This window comes from Sinocyclocheilus grahami, unplaced genomic scaffold (assembly GCF_001515645.1).
Source record: "Sinocyclocheilus grahami isolate Dianchi unplaced genomic scaffold, SAMN03320097.WGS_v1.1 scaffold1069.1, whole genome shotgun sequence".
Classification (NCBI taxonomy): domain Eukaryota; kingdom Metazoa; phylum Chordata; class Actinopteri; order Cypriniformes; family Cyprinidae; genus Sinocyclocheilus; species Sinocyclocheilus grahami.
In genome coordinates, this window is record NW_015506248.1 from 76255 (window position 1) to 99681 (window position 23427).

General features: G+C 39.0%; 5 protein-coding genes across 5 annotated transcripts; 2 read left to right on the top strand and 3 right to left on the bottom strand.

Moving 5' to 3' along the window:
* Positions 1 to 744: 744 nt before the first annotated feature.
* LOC107566316 (uncharacterized) lies at positions 745 to 6813 on the bottom strand. Its single transcript, XM_016251731.1, has 4 exons — positions 6786 to 6813; positions 6579 to 6675; positions 4638 to 4765; positions 745 to 3280 (listed from the first exon to the last, which is right to left on the bottom strand). The coding sequence occupies exons 1-4, from the start codon at positions 6794 to 6796 to the stop codon at positions 850 to 852; spliced, it is 2667 nt and encodes an 888-aa protein (XP_016107217.1). The 5' UTR covers positions 6797 to 6813; the 3' UTR covers positions 745 to 849.
* A 1893-nt stretch (positions 6814 to 8706) lies between these two features.
* On the bottom strand, positions 8707 to 11077 carry LOC107566320 (elongation factor 1-beta-like). Its single transcript, XM_016251736.1, has 6 exons — positions 10920 to 11077; positions 10439 to 10561; positions 10114 to 10246; positions 9864 to 9927; positions 9034 to 9159; positions 8707 to 8908 (listed from the first exon to the last, which is right to left on the bottom strand). Exons 1-6 carry the CDS (start codon positions 10997 to 10999, stop codon positions 8754 to 8756), a joined length of 681 nt encoding a protein of 226 aa, XP_016107222.1. The 5' UTR covers positions 11000 to 11077; the 3' UTR covers positions 8707 to 8753.
* A 415-nt stretch (positions 11078 to 11492) lies between these two features.
* Positions 11493 to 12879, top strand: LOC107566306 (NADH-ubiquinone oxidoreductase 75 kDa subunit, mitochondrial-like). The gene is made up of 5 exons (XM_016251719.1): positions 11493 to 11586; positions 12181 to 12263; positions 12381 to 12472; positions 12541 to 12648; positions 12781 to 12879. Exons 2-5 carry the CDS (start codon positions 12185 to 12187, stop codon positions 12877 to 12879), a joined length of 378 nt encoding a protein of 125 aa, XP_016107205.1. The 5' UTR covers positions 11493 to 11586; positions 12181 to 12184.
* A 209-nt stretch (positions 12880 to 13088) lies between these two features.
* LOC107566321 (elongation factor 1-beta-like) lies at positions 13089 to 16285 on the bottom strand. Its single transcript, XM_016251737.1, has 6 exons — positions 16129 to 16285; positions 15648 to 15770; positions 15323 to 15455; positions 15073 to 15136; positions 14234 to 14359; positions 13089 to 13290 (listed from the first exon to the last, which is right to left on the bottom strand). Exons 1-6 carry the CDS (start codon positions 16206 to 16208, stop codon positions 13136 to 13138), a joined length of 681 nt encoding a protein of 226 aa, XP_016107223.1. The 5' UTR covers positions 16209 to 16285; the 3' UTR covers positions 13089 to 13135.
* Positions 16286 to 16701: 416 nt separating this feature from the next.
* On the top strand, positions 16702 to 23277 carry LOC107566318 (NADH-ubiquinone oxidoreductase 75 kDa subunit, mitochondrial-like). The gene is made up of 19 exons (XM_016251733.1): positions 16702 to 16795; positions 17391 to 17473; positions 17578 to 17669; positions 17738 to 17845; positions 17978 to 18054; positions 18150 to 18231; positions 18357 to 18487; positions 18757 to 18942; positions 19044 to 19178; positions 19282 to 19396; positions 19497 to 19642; positions 20959 to 21087; positions 21192 to 21321; positions 21439 to 21599; positions 21745 to 21899; positions 22146 to 22321; positions 22444 to 22578; positions 22666 to 22738; positions 22851 to 23277. The coding sequence occupies exons 2-19, from the start codon at positions 17395 to 17397 to the stop codon at positions 22940 to 22942; spliced, it is 2202 nt and encodes a 733-aa protein (XP_016107219.1). The 5' UTR covers positions 16702 to 16795; positions 17391 to 17394; the 3' UTR covers positions 22943 to 23277.
* The last annotated feature ends 150 nt before the right edge of the window (positions 23278 to 23427 follow it).

Here is a 23427-nt window from a genome sequence, read left to right on the forward strand (position 1 = left end):
GGGTATAATCTGCTATTGTTTTTCCAGTATTAGTGTATGGACCCAATACTTGACTGTATGTATTGCTCTCTGTGAAGTGTTTTATGTGAAGCGTTAACCTTGTAAAGACCTGTTATATTCAGGCTTCCACGGTCACTCAGGAGACATAGTTGTTTAATTTCTTCTCCAGCCACATAGTAGAGAAAAGACAATGAACCAACCTCACTTCACTTTTTAAAAACAATGTTGTAGCTTCTGCCACTTTCATGGAATATCGCAACCATCACCATGGCTGCTGGGCTCTTCTTAAATGCTTTGATCTCAACAACCATTAGGCAAAGTGTTAGTGCAATAATATATGCACATAAAAAGATGTACCGTTATCTCTGCAGTGGGAGCAAACATCAATCCACATTTAAACTACATAGTGTAAAAAGCCTATAAAGGCATTTGTATTGTGTGTTTGTGAGAGAGAATGAATGGCTGATTCCCAAAGAGCACAATTGCTCTTGGTGTATTGCTGACTTAAGCAGTTTTTGCATTTGTTGGTTTGCTATTTTAAAGACAATTTAATAGAGTGCCAAAACCCATTGTGAAAAAACATGCTCATGATGTATCATCAAGGACAAAAATATTCATTATAAATTTAATTTACAACCATCAACCTTTGAGAAAATACCCATTATAAACTTAAAAAATATACTCATTACAAGTAAAAAAAAAAAAAAGCATTTGACAAATAAACAAACATATACAGACAAAAAAGAACTTCAACTAGAAACTGTGAAAGCTGAAATTCAACTGTGCAAAACTATACAGCATTTGAAGAACAGAAGACAGCTTATGCTCATGGCTGGTGTCTGATAACGTTCAGTCTGCTATATGTACAGTGGCCGTCCTCCCCCTCACTCTCTTCTGCTGACTGGCACTGAGCATTCTATTTATTTGTTTAGAAGAGGATGTAATAACTGGCTGAATTGCCAGTTTAGAGGAAGCCGATGATCTAAGTGAGGTCCTAGCAGGGCTCTTGTTTCTGGGAGATGTCCTACATTCTGCAGATATACGGGAGCTAACAGTTTGCTGGAGATTGCCTTGTGATTTTGCTTTGCGCTGTGGTTTGGGTGACTTCCTCTTGGTCCTGTAAGGGGGTACTGGTGGTCGCCTGGCTGGAATCAAAGGTCCAGCCCTCCGTGAGCTACGTCTGATTGGTGTTTGGTCAACTGGTGTTTGTTGGCGGTGTTCCTCTTGTTCCAGTCCTCCAACCTTATAGGAACTGCCCGCACAAGAGTGAGAAAGTGCTTTGGAAGAATCATCCACATGGGTAGATGGCGTGAGATGTCCGAGGAGGAAACAACTGCTATTTGAGATAGAGGAGCGGGTGAATAAGGCTCTTTGGCTGCTAGACAAAGAAGAACCAGGTTCTGAGGGGCCACCGCTATCCAGAATAGAGTCTGAGGTGGAGGTACACAGATCAACCATGCTGCTCCTACCACGGCCCTTCCAAGAACCTCCTGATGACTGCCCCTGCTCCAGGCCCTGCCTCTCTTTATTAATATCCGGACTAAGGCTACGGAATAGCTGTCGGACGTGTGAAAGAGATTTGGAATTACAGGATAAAGACATGCCTTTTGGTGGACTCTTTAAGATCCTATTGGTCAAAGGGTCATAGAACTTAAGAGGTGTCTTTTTGTATTTGTACTTCAGGCCAACATTGCTATCACATGACTTCCGTTTCCTCCCTGCTTTTTTAATAGGGGTGGGCTTGGAGAATCCTTGACCCCCATCTGGGGAAGAAAGCACAAAGACCACAGTTTTGGGCTGTAGAGGACTCATTATCTTGCAGTAAGAAGCTGGAAGCTTCAAAGCACAGAGTCTGGTCTTCATGTCAGGGGTCCTTTCAGGGCTAGGGCATTGCTGGGGCTCTTCACTGTGTGTGGAGGGGAATGTTTCTTGTGACGATTTTCGCCGCACCACAGGGCAACTAAGAGGGATGGTCTGTGTACTGTGGCTTACCTTTACCACTTGGCAACGTGATGCAAGTCTGTAAATTTTATGCCTAGATTTCTTCAACAAAATAGCGGAATGTTTGGGGTCTTCTTCATTGTGATCCATGAGTGGCAAGATGTCTGTAGGCTCCCACCCAGCATTATTTGCTTTCTCTTTTTTGTCCTGATTCTTTTTCTTTCTCCTTTTCTTAATGTGCTTCCCAAACCTAGCTAATGATTCACTGTCAAAATAGCAACGGAATTGGCCTTGTTGGAACTCTTTCACTATGGAGTCTATCTTCATCTCATCTTCAAACATCACCTGTGTAAATGTTTTGCCAACAAAAGACTGTGGTATGTGGGGAAGATCGGGAAACACCTTATCAGCAGAACTCTCCTTGTTTTCCTCAGGTGTTCCCACAGTGTTTAGGGCTGTGTCCAGCTGAGTCTGGTATCCTTGGTCTTCAAGGTTTATATGCACTTCCAGTAACTCGGCTAAATTTTTTTCTTCACCCTTTGCCTTTCCCAGAGCCATCTGTATTGCAGTGTCCCATTCTTCACTGCCTTTGGATTCACTCATAGACTGAGGACTCAGAATGAAGCTACCATCATCCTCCCGCTGATCGACATAACAGTATTTTTCAATAACCTCCTCTATCACATCTCGAATCTGGTCAGATAGATGACTGAATGTCTGTTCCCTATGGGGGCCTTTCCAAGGTGGCAGTGCTGAAATCCACATTGTGGACTCTTCAGCCACTGATTGAAAGGTTGCAGGCTGGTCCTTCGAGGTAATGCACTTTGCAATTGGTGGGGCATGGGAAGCTGTAATGGAGTCGCTCCCCTCTTTATCCCTATTGGTCTTCTTGTGTGCTTTCCTGTGTTCAACATCTCCAGTCTTGGTGACTGGTGGACCCTCTGAAGCACAGGGATGTACAGAGCGGTGTGTTTGTGAGCTTTGTCTCTGAACAGGTAGTGTCAGTTGTGATGCATGTGGCTTGTCATTGGCAGAGCTGCCACTAGTTCTGTGCAAAAAACCCTGTGTGGGGGAGTACTTTTCAGAGGGAGGTGGTTCAGGCACCATTTTTACTATTTGGGAAGTGGTATGTATGCGTGTAGATGCAGTAAGGTCAGTCATCACTCCTGGAGTTGAGGCTGCAATTTGCAGCATTTCACATGACTCTTCATCAGAGGTAGGCATCTCCTCACGTGTCCCAACAGAGACACCATCATCATCTGATCCACAGTACACCTCTGAGAGCACCTCCTTTGGGACAAGTGGGGTGTTTAATGAAGGTAGATCAGCATGGGTAGGCCTACAGAGAAAAAAAAGGGTCAAAAACAGTGACTGAAAATGCCTTTTTTTTCAATTCACAAAGCTCAAAGTATGTAATATGTTATGGGTAGGGCTGGGTATAGTTCAAAACGATACTTTTTTCGATACCTATTTTATGATATCCATTTGAACAAAATTACATTATCTCAAAAAAAAAAAAAAAAAAAAAAAAACTTACATTACCTCATAAAACTATGTTTTTCAGTTTGTTGAGGCTTTTACAGACTCAAAGACTCATCTCCTGAGACACTGCACAAAGGAACAAAATGAAACCAACACAATATATCAGTGCAAATAAAGTTCAAATAGTTTTTTTCAGTGCATAATTAACAGTTTTAAGTCAGTATGTGAGGATCTGATGAGCATTAGCTGCTTCTAGCAATGTCTGTCTGTGTTTTCTCTTCCGCGATCGCTGTTCTGACTCAGAGGAAGCTAATTCGCTGTTTTAATGTCACTCATATTACACGTTCATAACCTGCTCTGTCTCCGAGGATGAACGTGCGTTACACATCCAGAAAAACATTTAAAGGGATGAAACATGAAGCTAATAAACGCGCAATTACGACTTAATTTGTATGTGATTTTCATGAGATTCTGCCAATTTTCATAACAATAAAGTGTATTTAAATGAGAAATGCTTCATTTGACTGCATCTTAGAAAACAAACAAACAAAAAAAACACTTTTCCTTCTCTTTCCTTAATCCCTGTCTAGCTTGAACTTATCTGAACAATGCTTGAAACTTTGTATTATGTGCACTTCCCGTGTTTATTTGCCTCTTTATGATGAATTGCTTGTTGTATTCCTCAATTGTAAGCCACTTTGGATAAAAGCGTCTGCTAAATGAATACATGTAATTGTAAATGTAAACTCAAAGCAGATGTAGCGATCAGCTTGATATAAAAGGCAACAAATAACATATTTCTGCAACATTATATGACCAAAATCCTCATTAGATCGTAATTGGAAGTTAAACACTCAATGGTGGTTTAAAGTGAGTTTTGAGTAAAACCATAGTATAAATTTTATAAATTGTCTTATGTAGCATGATGCTACAGTATGAATGAATGGTCACGTTACATACGTTTTACTTGATGCCTCGCCAGAGCCAATCACTGATTTAGGCACAAAGCATGCCGTATGCTTATTGCCTTACTGATTTTGATGAGATTAACCCCTTAGGCATCAAAATTTGGTACCGAATGACAAGACATTTTTCGATACTCGATGGTATTGAGGCAATTCGGTCGGTGCCTAAAAAGTATCTAACTCGATACCCAGCCCTAGTTATAGGAACATGTCAACAAGGCTATAAGAAATCTAATGTGGGTAGAATACCGTGAATCACTGTAGTGATGAGGATGGTGCTGAAGCACATCCTGGAGGAATCTCTCTAACATACTTCCAGAAGAAACATTAGCTCTAGCAGCTCGTACCACTTCTCTATGTTGGGAACTCAAGATGTGCTGCAGAATACAACAACAAATTGCTTACAAAAAAGCCGTAACTCAGAATGTCATAATATTAATAGTTATAAAGAGGTCTGATTATCATAAATGAATGATATTAAAATCTTTAAGACCCCAAAATCCGTGTATCATTCGATCGTCCATTTTTTTATTTAATATTGAAAGTAGAAAAATTAGAAAACGGCTCCTTTTTCCAAAAAACGAGAATTCAGCTTAAATTTTCGTTTTTCGTTCATGGGTGGAAAAATGAATAAACAGCTTGAATACTCGATTTCTACATGTGGGCGGGAATTAAACGCCCTTTCTGCTGATTGGTCAGCCGAAGATCAAACCGTGCCGTCATGAGTTCTTCTGCAGTATCACGAATAATAGTCCTCCACTGCTGCAGTTGTATGGATTAATAACCCATTTTATTGCAACTACATTTCATATTTTTCTCATCAAACAGACTAATGAACTGCTCGACACAACTCGTACCAGGGCAGAGTCTAGACAGGTCTTTCTTCTGTGTAGACCAGCGGTTCTTAAAGTGATAGGGGGTCCGCGAAATAATTTGCTATAGCCTAAAGTATTACTAGACTGTAAAGTCGCTTTTTTTTTTAATCATGATACATAGGCTTACTGTGATTTATTCCAAAGTGACTTATATGATGCATTTAATGTCAAATAATCTAAATGAAGCCTTTTAAAAGACAAGTATTCCCTGTGGTTCATGTTTGTGGCATGCACCAGAAAGATGCTCAAGGACACTGAGACGTGCTAAAGCAACGCATTCTGTTGTTCTCTTTATTTTTCAAAGGCATGACATTTTTTAGTTATTTTGGACATAAAGTTACACAAATAAAAATATACATTTTACCATACGACTATAAATGACAGAGTATTAAGTTATTTCCCCTCGATGGGGAAAAAAAAATCCAAGTGAACTTTAATCAGTACTCACTTAAATCAGCTCACGCCGCGCACAAGTGCATATCCTTTTGAGATATCAATTATAATCAATTTTAATAAAACAAGACTACATTATGTAACTCCAGTAGGCTATTTAATATCTGTTGTTCTCCGGTTGTCAGTCAGAATGACAGTTCTTGCGTGAACATAGGCCAACCCAAGCCAATTTGTCTTAGTGTTTAAAATATTTATTTTGAAACAAATTAATTTCTTAATTAAACAAACATACTAACTGGGTGAGCAGGGTAGGCTATGACAGCTGTCATATCATACCCTGCCATGCCCAGCTGATCCAAAAATAGAATTTATATCTACACAGAAGAAAGCCCTGTCTAGACTCTGTATGAGTTGTGTCGAGCTATTCATTAGCCTGTTTGTTTGATGAAAAAAGATTAAATGTAGTTGCAATAAATGTGTTAAAAATCCATACAACTGCAGCAGTGGAGGACTATTATTCGTGATACTGCAGAAGAACTGATGAAGGCACGGATTGATCTTCGGCTGACCAATCAGCAGAAAGGGGCGTTTAATTCCCGTCCACGTGTAGAAATCGAATATTCAATCTGTTTATTCATTTTTCCACCCATGAACAAAAAACGAAAATTTAAGCTGAATTCCCAGCTAAAAAACTAAAAAGGAGCCGTTTTCTAATTTTTCTACTTTCAATATTAAATAAAAAAAACGAATGATCAAATGATACACGGATTCCCAAAGGTACTATAAAATGCCAAATATATTTGGTAGTGGTTCACATTAAATTGTTAAAATGGAACTATTAACCCATGCTTAACAAATACTTTGACCAATACATTAACCACAACAGTAATTCAAAAAGGAGGAATGACGGAGAGTTATGTACCTGTTCCACACTATTGTACAGAACTTGACAGCAGCTGCAGTAACCCTGTCTTTGGGAGCTGGAAGGACCAGCAACAGGCTCTTCTCCTCTACTAGTCCTTCAGATGGGGTAAATAATAGATTTAGATATTTATTTGTTTTAGATTTGTAATTTAAACATAATGGGATGGCTAATGGATTGCTGCAAATTTAATTTCAGACAACTCACCTGCCGGACATGTCAGCTGGACGCCTCTCTGCATCTACAACACATGACAAGACATGTAAATGCATTCTCTAAATCATTGCTTCTCAACTAGTTTTGCTTCAGGACACATATATTACATTGGACATCAGTGGTAACCCAACACAATACCAAATTTACTAATCTTTCAAATGTTAAATATACCCTTAAAACATTTAAATTGTTCTTATTTATTAAAGGGGTCATATGATGCGATTTCAAGTTTTCCTTTCTCTTTGGAGGGTTACAAGCTGATTGTGCATAGATAAGATCCCTGAAGTTGCAAAGACTAAAGTCTCAAAACCAAAGAGATATTCTTTATCAAAGTTAAGACTCTGCCACGCCCCCCTAAAACGGCTCGTTCTAACATGCCCCCACATATCTACCTCACTATGTGGAAATATTAGCATAATGCCACCCAAATGTGCACGCAAAGAAAGAAGGCGTGGTTTCAGTAACCACAGGATACTTTAAAACACGTATATGACGAACTTGTGATTCTTGTGAATGTTTTTACGGTCCAGCTTTAACTACTCATAAATTAATACTCATATTTATGTACCGGCCTGCACACACAAACAAGGCTATTTAAACAGCGCGTCCCAATATTACCACAAATACACTTTGACGTAAAATGTATTCGAAAACGCTTAAATTTTTATACGGTTTCAGACTATCCACATTGTTTGGGAACACACCATTTGTAGTTTAAGCTAGCCATCTATGCTAGTTCTCCTAGCAAGCTAGTGACACTTAGCATGACAACGTGGACAGCGGCATGGTAAATATTCACTTATATATAATCTGCAAAATCTCTCAACAAAATTTGGTTGCAGTCTTCACCGTGCTGTCACCTGATTATAGATGTTATTCCACTTAGATCCCATCGGTATCCGGATTTAGCTCAGGTCTGCTCGTGGAGTGACGTAAGAGTGAAGCGCGGGAATCCGCCCACTAGTGAAGTCCGAGGCGGAATTTAATCAATGCGGCTGCAAACTCAAAATAATCTTTATAGAAAATTCAGATTGCATACCTTGATGGTAACAACATAAATGTTGCAAACTATGAATTTCTTCCATAGCTCCCACAGTCATGCTAAACTGACATATAAATTAATACTCATATTTATGTACCGGCCTGCACACACAAACAAGGCTATTTAAACAGCGCGTCCCAATATTACCACAAATACACTTTGACGTAAAATGTATTTGAAAACGCTTAAATTTTTATACGGTTTCAGACTATCCACATTGTTTGGGAACACACCATTTGTAGTTTAAGCTAGCCATCTATGCTAGTTCCCTTAGCAAGCTAGTGACACTTAGCATGACAACGTGGACAGCGGCATGGTAAATATTCACTTATATATAATCTGCAAAATCTCTCAACAAAATTTGGCTGCAGTCTTCACCGTGCTGTCACCTGATTATAGATGTTATTCCACTTAGATCCCATCGGTATCCGGATTTAGCTCAGGTCTGCTCGTGGAGTGACGTAAGAGTGAAGTCCGAGGCGGAATTTAATCAATGCGGCTGCAAACTCAAAATAATCTTTATAGAAAATTCAGATTGCATACCTTGATGGTAACAACATAAATGTTGCAAACTATGAATTTCTTCCATAGCTCCCACAGTCATGCTAAACTGACACACACACACACAACAAATAATAATCAAGCAGGCAAATGTCATTAAAAATAATACCTAAAGTCATAATTATTGGTTATATCTGCCACAGTATATTAGAAATGGCTCAGTACATTTTAAAACACCGATAGAGAGGGGACCAAGAAAGAAATAACCTTTAAAAGCATTACATTCATGGCAAATATTTAACGTTTTCAATTTGATGCCACACAGAGAATCATTCTGAAATCACATAAAACTAAACCAGAAACAAAAGGTGCATTTGAAGTGCTTTTATTGGAATAATGCTTTGTTCGGTGGGGTTTTAGATCTTGTTGAAGGCTGCCACATCCATGGACTGCACATAGTCCTCAAAGGCTGTGATCAGTTCCTCCAGCTGGTCTGTTCCAACTTTATCATCTTCCACAACACAGGCAATCTGCAGCTTCTTGATGCCATAGCCGACAGGCAACAGTTTAGCTGTACAGAAGTCAAAAGTGACAATTAGTCCATTGAAATACAAAATTAGAAACGGTTTTGGTAGGCCTAACATTTCATCGGTTTTGGTAAGCTGTTTGCATTCAAGTGATTATATTTTGACTTACACTGTCCCCAAACTAAACCATCCAACTGAATGCTGCGGACACACTCCTCAAGCTTGGCCATGTCGGTTTCATCATCCCAGGGCTTGACATCCAGCAGAATGGAAGACTTGGCGATAAGTGCAGGCTCTGCACAGACATTAAAAATATAGTCAATGGTAAAGCAAACACGGGAATCCAGCAATCACAATGAAATGACTAGTGGATATCAGGTTAAAAAGAGTGTCAATCACATCATTCAGCCGAAAGATGGTAATATGAAGTCATCACAAAACTAGTCACAATGTTACTATATGCACACTACCAGTCAAAAGTTTGGAACAATTAGGATTTAAGGTTATTGAAAGAAGTCTGTTACGCTCACCATGGCTGACTGTGATAAAAACACTGTAACAGTGCAAAATATTATTACACTGTATTCCATTTTAATATTTTTAAAAAGTAATTTATTGGTTTGATGGCAATGCTAATTTTTTTTATAGAAGCAATCAATCTTCTGTGTCACATGATCCTTCAGAAATCATTCTAGATCTAATTTCATTCATTCTAATGTTGATTTAGAAAAAAAAAAAAATTTTTTGCTGCTTGTTAACTATGATTCACTACATTTAAAAGTGTTTTGGGTAAGATTTAGGAACAAATTTAACGGTTTCCACAAAACTTAAGCAGCAAAAACGGTTTTCAACATTGATAAGAACCATTATTGATAACTGAGCACCAAATCAGCATATTACAATGATTTCCTTGGTGAGCACAAGAGACTTCAAAAACGTTAAAGCTCAATTGCAACCTTTTAACTGGTAGGGTGCACTTAAAAGACAATGAATACATACTCTTTGCCTTCTTTGCATTGTATGCTGCAAGCCTCTCCTCCTTGATCTTTTTGGTTTCCTCATCCTGTAAAGAAAGAGATCCATGATCAGGTGAGCAAATACATACAGCAACTGCATGGTCAATTTTCTACCTGGTTTTCAGGAAGAAAAAGTTGTCCATCACAACATCAGCCGAAAGATGGTGAGAGAAATCATCATGTGACCAGGCAATCCTGTCAAAACACACCATCCCTTCTGCTACAGAACTAACCTCTTCCTCATCAGAACCGAACAGATCGATGTCATCGTCGTCGTCTTCATCAGCCGCCGCAGGAGCTGCTCCAGTTGTGTCCTCCACACCAGCAGGGCCGTACTGACTGAGAGGCTTCTTCACACCTGGAAGGCTAAAGGTAAGGAAAGGAGAGTGAATTCTTGTTACCGAGCAAGAGCACCTGCTTTTGACGGTCTGAGAAGTCCCAGCCAAATCAGAATTTGTAAGATTGTGCATCAGTCACTCAGGCGAAAGATGGTGATGGGATAATCATCATATTTTGCTGGAAGTACCTGCAAAACATTACAAATAAGCTTCTCATTACCTGCCTTTCTCCTTGTGGTAAGACTTGATGTGGTTGTACCACCGCAAAGCATGGCATAGGTCAGCAGAGGGGACACCAGACAGGGCATCAAACACTGCAACATCAGCCTGAGAGGGCACATACCTGGCAAGAAAATGTGTATTGAGGCTGGTGCTTTCCTCCATGAGCAATAAGAGACATTTATAAATGGATAAAGTTACATAACTGAATATTTATAAATGGATGCACAGTACAGCAATGAAAACGTGGCTCCTGACAAACACTTGGGGGAAGTGTGCTACTAGAAATACAGACCTACAATGTTTGACTGAACATACATATGCCATATTCATAGCTAAAAAAATGAATAACCATGACCTTTGACGCTTATCACTGCAGCCAAAATGATTTTAGTATTACAGCATAAAAAAAAAGAGGACAATCACAAGATGTTACAAGCCAGCTAAGAAGACTTGATCAATAAAGTCTTAAAATAGCTTACCCCTCGATGTAACTTTTGTCTGCCAGAAACTCATTCAGAACGTTGAGTCCAGCGGGTGTTTTGAGATCACCAAAGCCCATTGTTACAAGTTACCGGTGAGACCTCGTGTACAGCCGTGAACCCCTGAGCTTGAGGGAGAGCGAAGGAACGAGAAAAGACCGTGAGATGGTCTTTATACCGCTGACGCTTTGACTCCGCCCACCCAGACATATTTTACAAAAACATACTAAAATGGGACATTCTTCACAGCACTTTGCGCTAGGTATGGAAAACTTAACTTTTATACACAATAAAGACGGCACGATAATCATCTCCTGTTTTTCACAGATACCGAAAATCAAGTTGACTGTTTGGCTTTTAATGTGAAATAAGAGAAGGAAACGACCGCTTTTATGAGCGGAAATGACGACGGATAAATTTAAAACGTCAACGAAAAACGTTAGATTAATCATATCAAATGTATTTAATATAGCTTTGTATTTTAACATACGCGTATGCATTTCCTATATTATAGAATAATCTGATCAAATAAAATATTTTTGTCTTTTTTTCAAAGATTAATGTGCATCGGCTATTTCCGTCATCTACGTAAACACCCGAGTACACATTCACAACTGAACCTGCGGCTGTAACGCTGTTCTGGTCTAGAAGGCCAAATAGCGTCAAGGTAAGAATTGAAGATGATCTTTTGTGTATATTAAAGTGTAAAGGGCATATTGTCTGGATATTTACTTTGTGTGTAACGGCTGGAATTATAAATGCATGCGAAACATGGGTGATTTACAGTAACGTTCTCCCTGTCCTTGAGTAATCTGCAGTGCTGTTGAGTGCTAGCCTGCAAACCAGTGTGTGTATAGATGGAAATGTCAACAGCATTGGTTTTACATTTGAAGTGTCTGATCTACTTTGCCTTAACAGTGCAATACCTAGATACATTTAAAATGGGTTCTTTTATAAATATTGGGCTTCATGCTTTTTTTAGGGCATGTTATAAAATCTCAGGTTTTGTAATCCTTGCCAAAGGATTTGTTGTGCTGACTGTCTTCACTAAGCAGACATTTAATAAAGATTTTATAATTATTACTGTCATTTGCATATCTAGGGTCTGGTCAGTAAGATTATATTGTGTCTATTTCTTTACAGTGTCCTTGTTTCAAAGTGCAGTGGCATATTTATCCATTGTTAACCTAGATATTATTCATTAAATATTGGGGATCAACATGTTACGTGTGCTTCTAATCACTGGAATTTTCTCCTATAGCGACATGTTGCGTTGGCCAGCAGTAAGTCGGGCTTTGGCTGGTGCGGCCCATTCCAAGGGCTCCATTGCCACCACTAACAATGGTAATTTGCATTATTTTTTCATCTTTGAAAATCAAGTGTAGTGCCCTTCTTTAAGAATTCTAAGCAACACTACTGATTTGTCCATCCTTTTCTAACACTGGCTTGTTTTTACAACAGTGCAGACTTCAGCCCGGGCCTCAAGCAATATGGTTGAAGTGTTTGTAGATGGAAAACCTGTCATGGTGGAGTCAGGGACCACTGTTCTACAGGTAATAATGCATTGAACATTTTCTTCTATTAATTCCATGTAGTATGTTGACATGCCAACTGTGTTTAGGCTTGTGAGAAAGTAGGTGTGCAGATTCCTCGTTTCTGCTATCATGATCGTCTTTCAGTGGCTGGTAACTGCCGCATGTGTCTGGTGGAAATCGAGAAAGCACCAAAGGTAACATGCATTATTATACACAAACACACTACGATTATAACATCATTGTTAGCACATATTATCGATTGTCATCAAAATACATGACAAGTCTTAGTTTAAGCATTTTTTTCCCCATCTGTACTTCATCAACAGCCTGTTGCAGCATGTGCAATGCCTGTCATGAAAGGGTGGAACATTTTGACCAATTCAGAACACACAACAAATAATAATCAAGCAGGCAAATGTCATTAAAAATAATACCTAAAGTCATAATTATTGGTTATATCTGCCACAGTATATTAGAAATGGCTCAGTACATTTTAAAACACCGATAGAGAGGGGACCAAGAAAGAAATAACCTTTAAAAGCATTACATTCATGGCAAATATTTAACGTTTTCAATTTGATGCCACACAGAGAATCATTCTGAAATCACATAAAACTAAACCAGAAACAAAAGGTGCATTTGAAGTGCTTTTATTGGAATAATGCTTTGTTCGGTGGGGTTTTAGATCTTGTTGAAGGCTGCCACATCCATGGACTGCACATAGTCCTCAAAGGCTGTGATCAGTTCCTCCAGCTGGTCTGTTCCAACTTTATCATCTTCCACAACACAGGCAATCTGCAGCTTCTTGATGCCATAGCCGACAGGCAACAGTTTAGCTGTACAGAAGTCAAAAGTGACAATTAGTCCATTGAAATACAAAATTAGAAACGGTTTTGGTAGGCCTAACATTTCATCGGTTTTGGTAAGCTGTTTGCATTCAAGTGATTATATTTTGACTTACACTGTCCCCAAACTAAACCATCCAACTGAATGCTGCGGACACACTCCTCAAGCTTGGCCATGTCGGTTTCATCATCCCAGGGCTTGACATCCAGCAGAATGGAAGACTTGGCGATAAGTGCAGGCTCTGCACAGACATTAAAAATATAGTCAATGGTAAAGCAAACACGGGAATCCAGCAATCACAATGTAATGACTAGTGGATATCAGGTTAAAAAGAGTGTCAATCACATCATTCAGCCGAAAGATGGTAATATGAAGTCATCACAAAACTAGTCACAATGTTACTATATGCACACTACCAGTCAAAAGTTTGGAACAATTAGGATTTAAGGTTATTGAAAGAAGTCTGTTACGCTCACCATGGCTGACTGTGATAAAAACACTGTAACAGTGCAAAATATTATTACACTGTATTCCATTTTAATATTTTTAAAAAGTAATTTATTGGTTTGATGGCAATGCTAATTTTTTTTATAGAAGCAATCAATCTTCTGTGTCACATGATCCTTCAGAAATCATTCTAGATCTAATTTCATTCATTCTAATGTTGATTTGGTGCTTGTGTTAAAAAAAAATTTTTTTTGCTGCTTGTGTTAACTATGATTCACTACATTTAAAAGTGTTTTGGGTAAGATTTAGGAACAAATTTAACGGTTTCCACAAAACTTAAGCAGCAAAAACGGTTTTCAACATTGATAAGAACCATTATTGATAACTGAGCACCAAATCAGCATATTACAAAACGGTTTTGGTAGGCCTAACATTTCATCGGTTTTGGTAAGCTGTTTGCATTCAAGTGATTATATTTTGACTTACACTGTCCCCAAACTAAACCATCCAACTGAATGCTGCGGACACACTCCTCAAGCTTGGCCATGTCGGTTTCATCATCCCAGGGCTTGACATCCAGCAGAATGGAAGACTTGGCGATAAGTGCAGGCTCTGCACAGACATTAAAAATATAGTCAATGGTAAAGCAAACACGGGAATCCAGCAATCACAATGAAATGACTAGTGGATATCAGGTTAAAAAGAGTGTCAATCACATCATTCAGCCGAAAGATGGTAATATGAAGTCATCACAAAACTAGTCACAATGTTACTATATGCACACTACCAGTCAAAAGTTTGGAACAATTAGGATTTAAGGTTATTGAAAGAAGTCTGTTACGCTCACCATGGCTGACTGTGATAAAAACACTGTAACAGTGCAAAATATTATTACACTGTATTCCATTTTAATATTTTTAAAAAGTAATTTATTGGTTTGATGGCAATGCTAATTTTTTTTATAGAAGCAATCAATCTTCTGTGTCACATGATCCTTCAGAAATCATTCTAGATCTAATTTCATTCATTCTAATGTTGATTTAGAAAAAAAAAAAAATTTTTTGCTGCTTGTTAACTATGATTCACTACATTTAAAAGTGTTTTGGGTAAGATTTAGGAACAAATTTAACGGTTTCCACAAAACTTAAGCAGCAAAAACGGTTTTCAACATTGATAAGAACCATTATTGATAACTGAACACACCAAATCAGCATATTACAATGATTTCTGATTTCCTTGGTGAGCACAAGAGACTTCAAAAACGTTAAAGCTCAATTGCAACCTTTTAACTGGTAGGGTGCACTTAAAAGACAATGAATACATACTCTTTGCCTTCTTTGCATTGTATGCTGCAAGCCTCTCCTCCTTGATCTTTTTGGTTTCCTCATCCTGTAAAGAAAGAGATCCATGATCAGGTGAGCAAATACATACAGCAACTGCATGGTCAATTTTCTACCTGGTTTTCAGGAAGAAAAAGTTGTCCATCACAACATCAGCCGAAAGATGGTGAGAGAAATCATCATGTGACCAGGCAATCCTGTCAAAACACACCATCCCTTCTGCTACAGAACTAACCTCTTCCTCATCAGAACCGAACAGATCGATGTCATCGTCGTCGTCTTCATCAGCCGCCGCAGGAGCTGCTCCAGTTGTGTCCTCCACACCAGCAGGGCCGTACTGACTGAGAGGCTTCTTCACACCTGGAAGGCTAAAGGTAAGGAAAGGAGAGTGAATTCTTGTTACCGAGCAAGAGCACCTGCTTTTGACGGTCTGAGAAGTCCCAGCCAAATCAGAATTTGTAAGATTGTGCATCAGTCACTCAGGCGAAAGATGGTGATGGGATAATCATCATATTTTGCTGGAAGTACCTGCAAAACATTACAAATAAGCTTCTCATTACCTGCCTTTCTCCTTGTGGTAAGACTTGATGTGGTTGTACCACCGCAAAGCATGGCACAGGTCAGCAGAGGGGACACCAGACAGGGCATCAAACACTGCAACATCAGCCTGAGAGGGCACATACCTGGCAAGAAAATGTGTATTGAGGCTGGTGCTTTCCTCCATGAGCAATAAGAGACATTTATAAATGGATAAAGTTACATAACTGAATATTTATAAATGGATGCACAGTACAGCAATGAAAACGTGGCTCCTGACAAACACTTGGGGGAAGTGTGCTACTAGAAATACAGACCTACAATGTTTGACTGAACATACATATGCCATATTCATAGCTAAAAAAATGAATAACCATGACCTTTGACGCTTATCACTGCAGCCAAAATGATTTTAGTATTACAGCATAAAAAAAAAGAGGACAATCACAAGATGTTACAAGCCAGCTAAGAAGACTTGATCAATAAAGTCTTAAAATAGCTTACCCCTCGATGTAACTTTTGTCTGCCAGAAACTCATTCAGAACTTTGAGTCCAGCGGGTGTTTTGAGATCACCAAAGCCCATTGTTACAAGTTACCGGTGAGACCTCGTGTACAGCCGTGAACCCCTGAGCTTGAGGGAGAGCGAAGGAACGAGAAAAGACCGTGAGATGGTCTTTATACCGCTGACGCTTTGACTCCGCCCACCCAGACATATTTTACAAAAACATACTAAAATGGGACATTCTTCACAGCACTTTGCGCTAGGTATGGAAAACTTAACTTTTATACACAATAAAGACGGCACGATAATCATCTCCTGTTTTTCACAGATACCGAAAATCAAGTTGACTGTTTGGCTTTTAATGTGAAATAAGAGAAGGAAACGACCGCTTTTATGAGCGGAAATGACGACGGATAAATTTAAAACGTCAACGAAAAACGTTAGATTAATCATATCAAATGTATTTAATATAGCTTTGTATTTTAACATACGCGTATGCATTTCCTATATTATAGAATAATCTGATCAAATAAAATATTTTTGTCTTTTTTTCAAAGATTAATGTGCATCGGCTATTTCCGTCATCTACGTAAACACCCGAGTACACATTCACAACTGAACCTGCGGCTGTAACGCTGTTCTGGTCTAGAAGGCCAAATAGCGTCAAGGTGAGAATTAAAGAATGTATTTTCTCTAGATTAAAGTGTAAAGGGCATTTTGTGTGGACATTTACTTTTGTGTATATCGGCTGGAATTATAAATGCATGCGAAACATGGGTGATTTACAGTAACGTTCTCCCTGTCCTTGAGTAATCTGCAGTGCTGTTGAGTGCTAGCCTGCAAACCAGTGTGTGTATAGATGGAAATGTCAACAGCATTGGTTTTACATTTGAAGTGTCTGATCTACTTTGCCTTAACAGTGCAATACCTAGATACATTTAAAATGGGTTCTTTTATAAATATTGGGCTTCATGCTTTTTTTAGGGCATGTTATAAAATCTCAGGTTTTGTAATCCTTGCCAAAGGATTTGTTGTGCTGACTGTCTTCACTAAGCAGACATTTAATAAAGATTTTATAATTATTACTGTCATTTGCATATCTAGGGTCTGGTCAGTAAGATTATATTGTGTCTATTTCTTTACAGTGTCCTTGTTTCAAAGTGCAGTGGCATATTTATCCATTGTTAACCTAGATATTATTCATTAAATATTGGGGATCAACATGTTACGTGTGCTTCTAATCACTGGAATTTTCTCCTATAGCGACATGTTGCGTTGGCCAGCAGTAAGTCGGGCTTTGGCTGGTGCGGCCCATTCCAAGGGCTCCATTGCCACCACTAACAATGGTAATTTGCATTCTATTTTCATCTTTGAAATTCAAGTGTAGTGCCCTTCTTTACTGACTTTTTTTTTTTACTGTCAATCATTTTCTGGCTTGTTTTTACAACAGTGCGGACTTCAGTCCGGGCCTCAAGCAATATGGTTGAGGTGTTTGTAGATGGAAAACCTGTCATGGTGGAGTCAGGGACCACTGTTCTACAGGTAATAATGCATTGAACATTTTCTTCTATTAATTCCATGTAGTATGTTGACATGCCAACTGTGTTTAGGCTTGTGAGAAAGTAGGTGTGCAGATTCCTCGTTTCTGCTATCATGATCGTCTTTCAGTGGCTGGTAACTGCCGCATGTGTCTGGTGGAAATCGAGAAAGCACCAAAGGTAACATGCATTATTATACACAAACACACTACGATTATAACATCATTGTTAGCACATATTATCGATTGTCATCAAAATACATGACAAGTCTTAGTTTAAGCATTTTTTTCCCCATCTGTACTTCATCAACAGCCTGTTGCAGCATGTGCAATGCCTGTCATGAAAGGGTGGAACATTTTGACCAATTCAGAGAAAACACGGAAAGCCAGGTTTTGAGATGTTTCTTGCTTTATAAATAATTTTCACGCATCACATTACATATAGTGCATTTATTAATTTGTATTTTTTGTTGTGTCTCCTATAGAGAGGGAGTCATGGAGTTCCTGCTTTCCAACCACCCTCTTGACTGTCCAATCTGTGATCAGGGAGGAGAGTGCGATCTGCAGGTAAAACATTTTTTTACAGCAATTTAATGGAACTTGACTGTGAACTTGAGTATGCACTCAAGAATGGAAATGGAATTATCCCTAATGCAGTTTTTACCCATCTTGATGTTGTGTTGGATATATAGGACCAATCGATGATGTTTGGTGCTGACAGAAGCCGTTTTACAGAAGGGAAGAGAGCAGTTGAAGATAAGAACATCGGCCCGCTCATTAAAACAATCATGACCCGCTGTATACATTGCACACGTTGTGTTCGGTGAGTTAAAGGTCTATTATTCTTCAAGCTACATAAAACACTGAATTCATTAATAATACTTATTAGATAATTTATAGTTATTTTATTATAGGTATTACATTTACAATAAAAGAAGAATTTTCATCTGTAACTACTGATACATGTTAGCTACTGTATAAAGTCATGTACACCTTTGCTGTTAAACAATGGCATACGGTGTTCGTGCCTATTGCCTTCAGGATCATACAGAGCACTAGCAATTCATCAAATATAACTTTATAACTTCACAGTTTTGCCAGTGAGGTTGCTGGTGTGGAGGACCTGGGAACCACGGGACGTGGTAACTCCATGCAGATTGGTACTTACGTAGAGAAGATGTTCATGTCTGAATTGTCTGGTAATGTGATTGACTTGTGTCCTGTTGGAGCACTGACGTCCAAACCTTACGCTTTCACTGCACGACCCTGGGAGACCAGGTACAATCCTGAGAGATTCTCCTCTTTATGCTGCCTTTTAATAGTGGACTACTTGGTGAATGTGTGTGCTTTTTGAACATGCTTTGCCTATGTGTCTACAGAAAGACTGAGTCTATTGATGTGCTGGATGCTGTTGGCTCCAACATTGTAGTGAGCACCAGAGGTGGTGAGGTCATGAGAATTCTGCCCCGTTTGAACGAGGATGTCAATGAAGAATGGATATCCGACAAGACCAGGTGAGCGCATAAGCTCTTAAAATATAAAAACATTTTTCTCTCTCTTCATTCATACACACTCATGCGTAGTCTACTGTCCTGTCTTTGCCTCACCTTCTCTAAGGTTTGCATATGATGGACTGAAGAGGCAGCGCCTGACCCAGCCAATGGTGAAGGATGCCAGTGGACAGATGGTTGCCACCACCTGGGAGGATGTTCTTACACGTGTGGCTGGAGCAGTGAGTTATTGCATAAAAACCAGAATCAGCTTTGACCAGAATCAACCAGCTTTGTCATTGGAAGACAGTAGATTTCAATGGTTGTGATTTGAATTTTCAGCTCCAGGGTGTTCAGGGTTCTGAGGTAGGAGCTGTTGCTGGTGGGATGGTAGATGCTGAGGCACTGGTTGCTCTGAAGGACCTACTGAACAGACTGGACAGTGACACCCTCTGCACTGAGGAGATCTTCCCAATGGCTGGTGCCGGGTGAGTACCCATCTGATTATAGACATCTGTCTTGAGACTAAAATGAGAATGGTGTCTGTCCTGATTTCAGTCATAATATCTCTTCTTATAGTTTGCAGTACCATAACTATTACTTAGGAAATACCACTAATAATTACTTGAAAACCAGTGTCATTGCTCATAAAATGGGTTAGATTTTTTTCAACAAATAGCTCACCTTTAGGATTTAACTTGCACAAGCAAGTAAGAGCCTAGCAACAACCGTATTTCAGCAAGCTAAAAACACTCAGAACACTATAGCAACTACTTTGCAATGCAAGCACCACTTATTTCTTCAGAAGATGTAAAAAATTTTGTTCTTTTTCTAAAATGCATTGATCATGTTATTATTAGCTTAAAGGGATATTTCACCCAGAAATGAAAATTCTGTTATCATTTACTAATCTCTTGTTGTCAGGGATTAAAGTTTTCCATTGCTACGACGGATTTCCGTCAGTTCATAAAGACAGTCACTTGCTTCATTCCTAAATGATTCAGCCGTTTGACCGAATCAATTGAATGAATGATTCAGTGATAAAATCAGTGACTTGCCGCCATCTGCTGGTGGATTTAGTTTCATTTTTAGCATATCATTTCAGTTATTTAAATCATTTAATATTTCTGTATTCAAAATTTTATATTTAAGACATTAATCTCCACATTAATTTATTAATTTAATTGCACCCATGCCACCATTGAGCCTCATTAAACGTCTGAAAATGTACCTACAAGCCACTTTTGTGTTCTTCTGTGCCACCTCTGTAGTACAAATTAATTTATTAATACTAATTTCATATGATTGTTTTAAATATAACATTTTGAATACAGAAATATGAAAAATATGAAACTGAAATTATACGCTAAAAATGAAACTAAATCCGCCAGCAGGTGGCGGCAAGTCCCTGATTTAATCATTGAATCATTCATTCAATTGATTCGTTCGAACGGCTGAATCATTCAGGAATGAAGCGAGTGACTGTCTTTATGAACTGACAGAAATCTGTCCTAGCGAGGAAAACTTTAATCCCTGTTCTGTTTAAAGTCTAGTTCATTTAAACTTTGAAACATCTAAAAGTTCATAAAACATTTCATAAAAGTTCATGAAAAATATCCATATAAATCAACAATCCAGGTCTTGGCATGGATTGCTTGATGAACTGGATTGTTTTCATATTGTCTATAAAAGTCTTGTGTAAGTCTTAGCTGGGGGTGAGCAATTGATGACAATTTTTGTTCAAACCAACCTTTCAATCTTACTATTAGGGATTTAAACTATTTTTGGTCTTTTGTCTCCTTAGAACCGACCTGCGCTCCAATTACCTCTTGAACAGCCGTATCACTGGCATTGAGGAGTGTGACTTCCTGCTTTTGGTTGGAACAAACCCACGTTATGAGGCTCCTCTCTTCAATTCACGTATCCGCAAGAGGTATAACCATTGCACACTCTATTAGCAACAGTTGTAAAATGTTGACTAGGTTTTTTTATCTTTATCTATTTTAATTTTTTTTTAAATCTTTTTTTATCTTTCAGTTGGTTGCATAATGAGCTCCAGGTGGCCATGGTGGGTCATAAGGTGGACCTGAGCTACTCTTACGAACATTTGGGTGAAACCACACAAGTTCTGCAGGAGATCGCTGCTGGAACACACCCTTTCTGCAAGGTAGCATTAAATCGCAATGTTGGAGTTTATTTGGAGATTTGACTGAAGTAATTGTCTGTAAGCATGACATCAGAAGTTGACTCTTGAATTTCAATAAGTTTTTTTTTTGTATTTCAGGTCCTAGCCCAGGCCAAAAAGCCTGTCGTAGTGTTGGGCAGCTCCACTCTCCAGAGGGAAGATGGGGCAGCCATCTTTAAGGCCGTGTCCACAATCGCTCAAAACTCTCGGGTCAGCAGTGGTGTTGAGGATGGATGGAAGGTGCTCAATGTGCTGCACAGGTCAGCTACTGCCATAAGTGTGCATGTCTGGACCTTTCTTTGGGACTCTTTTCTGTTCTACTGTTCATTTAAAAGAATTGTGAAATTTGACTCTTTGCTTAGTAGAAGTACTTACCTTGTCACATTCATGTGTGTGTGACCTCAGGGTGGCTAGTCAAGTGGCAGCCCTGGACTTGGGTTACAAACCTGGTGTTAATGCCATCCAGAAGAACCCTCCCAAAGTACTGTTTCTCCTGGGAGCCGATGCTGGCTGCATCACCAGAGCAGACCTTCCCAAAGACAGCTTTATCATCTACCAGGGTCAGTAAAGACACATATTTATATACTTTGTGTTCTGTACCACAATCCAAAGGCCCCGATAAACGTCAAGCAAAATTGATAAACAAACTGGTGTGACGTTACTTTATACAAAATTAGGCCAAAACGAAGTTTGCCCCAAGCAATGAATGACAAAAAACTTTGTTGTGAGTATATCGCGGCCTTGATGGTAAGCGGCTTGCATCCAAAAATATTATTTAGCGTTTAATGGTTCCACATGCTTATCAGGTCACCATGGAGATGTAGGTGCAGTCATGGCTGATGTCATCTTGCCTGGTGCTGCATACACCGAAAAGAATGGCACATACGTCAACACAGAGGGCCGAGTCCAGCAGACCAGGGTGGCAGTTACTGCTCCTGGTATGGCACGTGAAGACTGGAAGGTTTTGCGTGCTATTTCTGAGGTACTCTCCTTAAAACCTGGACTTTAACAATGTATAATATTGTTCATATACCTTTCCTGAGCTTTGTATTTAGAATAAAATTCAGGTTGTTCAGTAAGGAATCTCATGTTTTGTTTGCTCAGCTGGCGGGAGTCGCACTGCCATATGACACACTGGCTGAGGTGAGGAGAAGGCTGGAAGAGGTCTCTCCTAACCTGGTGAGATATGATGATGTAGAGGAAGCCAATTATTTCAAACAGGCCCATGAGCTTTCAAAGGTTAGTGTTCTTTTTCTTTGTTGTTCTGTTTTTGTTTAAAATCTGCACTAATTACACCGTTCAGTAATGTCCTCCTGTTCTCCTTAGGCTGTGAAACAGTCATTGCTTGCAGCTCCTCTTGTCCCCCCTCAGCTCACAGTGAAGGATTTCTACATGACAGGTAGAGTAACAAATATATTTTGTTAGTTTTTACAAGTTCTTATGTGTGAATAGAACGCTGTAACCTAGTGTATGTCTTCGAACCTGTAATTTACCATTGTCTTCCTCCACAGACCCCATCAGCAGAGCCTCTCAGACAATGGCCAAGTGTGTGAAGGCTGTGACAGAAGGAGCAGCAGCAGTTGATGAGCCCTCAATTTGTTAAAACTCTTTCAGGCATACACTAAATAGTCATCGTCAAGTACATGTACAACCACATACCTGGATTTCAGCATATTTTGCTGTGTGTCTCCCGTCTCTTTCATAGTCAGACTTTACCAGAGGAGCAAAAATGTGTGAAATTAATCTCGCTCATATTTAATAGGATTTGAAGGGCGTTGTAAAGTTTTCGTTCCCATGATTTGGCTGAATGAGGTCTGCTTTGTTTTGGAAAGCTCTTATCATGATAAATAAAAATGTATTATATCAATATACCATTGTCACCGTTGACATCGCTGGTATAAATTATTCAAAGCAAGGGCACAGTAGAAAAAATTCTGTTTTGATTCATTTAGAATCTGGGATGGATCTTGATTGGTTTTTGTGCAATGTAAAGCCTGTATATATCTCTATATATATTAATTTGACAACTAGTTGTTGAATTAATCTTAAATTTCACCCATTATATTATTTTAAATTACATTAAATAGC

Bases quoted from the DNA above. Each gene is read 5' to 3' on its own strand.
- LOC107566306 (XM_016251719.1), top strand. From the start codon at position 12,185: ATGTTGCGTTGGCCAGCAGTAAGTCGGGCTTTGGCTGGTGCGGCCCAT. The intron at 12,473-12,540 runs GTAATAATGCAT...AACTGTGTTTAG, and splicing joins CAGGGACCACTGTTCTACAG to GCTTGTGAGAAAGTAGGTGT. The intron at 12,649-12,780 runs GTAACATGCATT...CTTCATCAACAG, and splicing joins AAATCGAGAAAGCACCAAAG to CCTGTTGCAGCATGTGCAAT.
- LOC107566316 (XM_016251731.1), bottom strand. The intron at 4,766-6,578 runs GTACATAACTCT...TGTATTCTGCAG, and splicing joins TGTACAATAGTGTGGAACAG to CACATCTTGAGTTCCCAACA. The intron at 3,281-4,637 runs GTATTCTACCCA...TTTTCTCTGTAG, and splicing joins CATCACTACAGTGATTCACG to GCCTACCCATGCTGATCTAC.
- LOC107566318 (XM_016251733.1), top strand. From the start codon at position 17,395: ATGTTGCGTTGGCCAGCAGTAAGTCGGGCTTTGGCTGGTGCGGCCCAT. The intron at 17,846-17,977 runs GTAACATGCATT...CTTCATCAACAG, and splicing joins AAATCGAGAAAGCACCAAAG to CCTGTTGCAGCATGTGCAAT. The intron at 22,739-22,850 runs GTAGAGTAACAA...CTTCCTCCACAG, and splicing joins GAAGGATTTCTACATGACAG to ACCCCATCAGCAGAGCCTCT.
- LOC107566321 (XM_016251737.1), bottom strand. From the start codon at position 16,208: ATGGGCTTTGGTGATCTCAAAACACCCGCTGGACTCAAAGTTCTGAAT. The intron at 15,771-16,128 runs GTAAGCTATTTT...TTTTCTTGCCAG, and splicing joins GACAAAAGTTACATCGAGGG to GTATGTGCCCTCTCAGGCTG. The intron at 14,360-15,072 runs GTATGTATTCAT...ATGTCTGTGCAG, and splicing joins CAATGCAAAGAAGGCAAAGA to AGCCTGCACTTATCGCCAAG.
- LOC107566320 (XM_016251736.1), bottom strand. From the start codon at position 10,999: ATGGGCTTTGGTGATCTCAAAACACCCGCTGGACTCAACGTTCTGAAT. The intron at 10,562-10,919 runs GTAAGCTATTTT...TTTTCTTGCCAG, and splicing joins GACAAAAGTTACATCGAGGG to GTATGTGCCCTCTCAGGCTG. The intron at 10,247-10,438 runs GTAATGAGAAGC...CCTTACCTTTAG, and splicing joins TACCACAAGGAGAAAGGCAG to CCTTCCAGGTGTGAAGAAGC.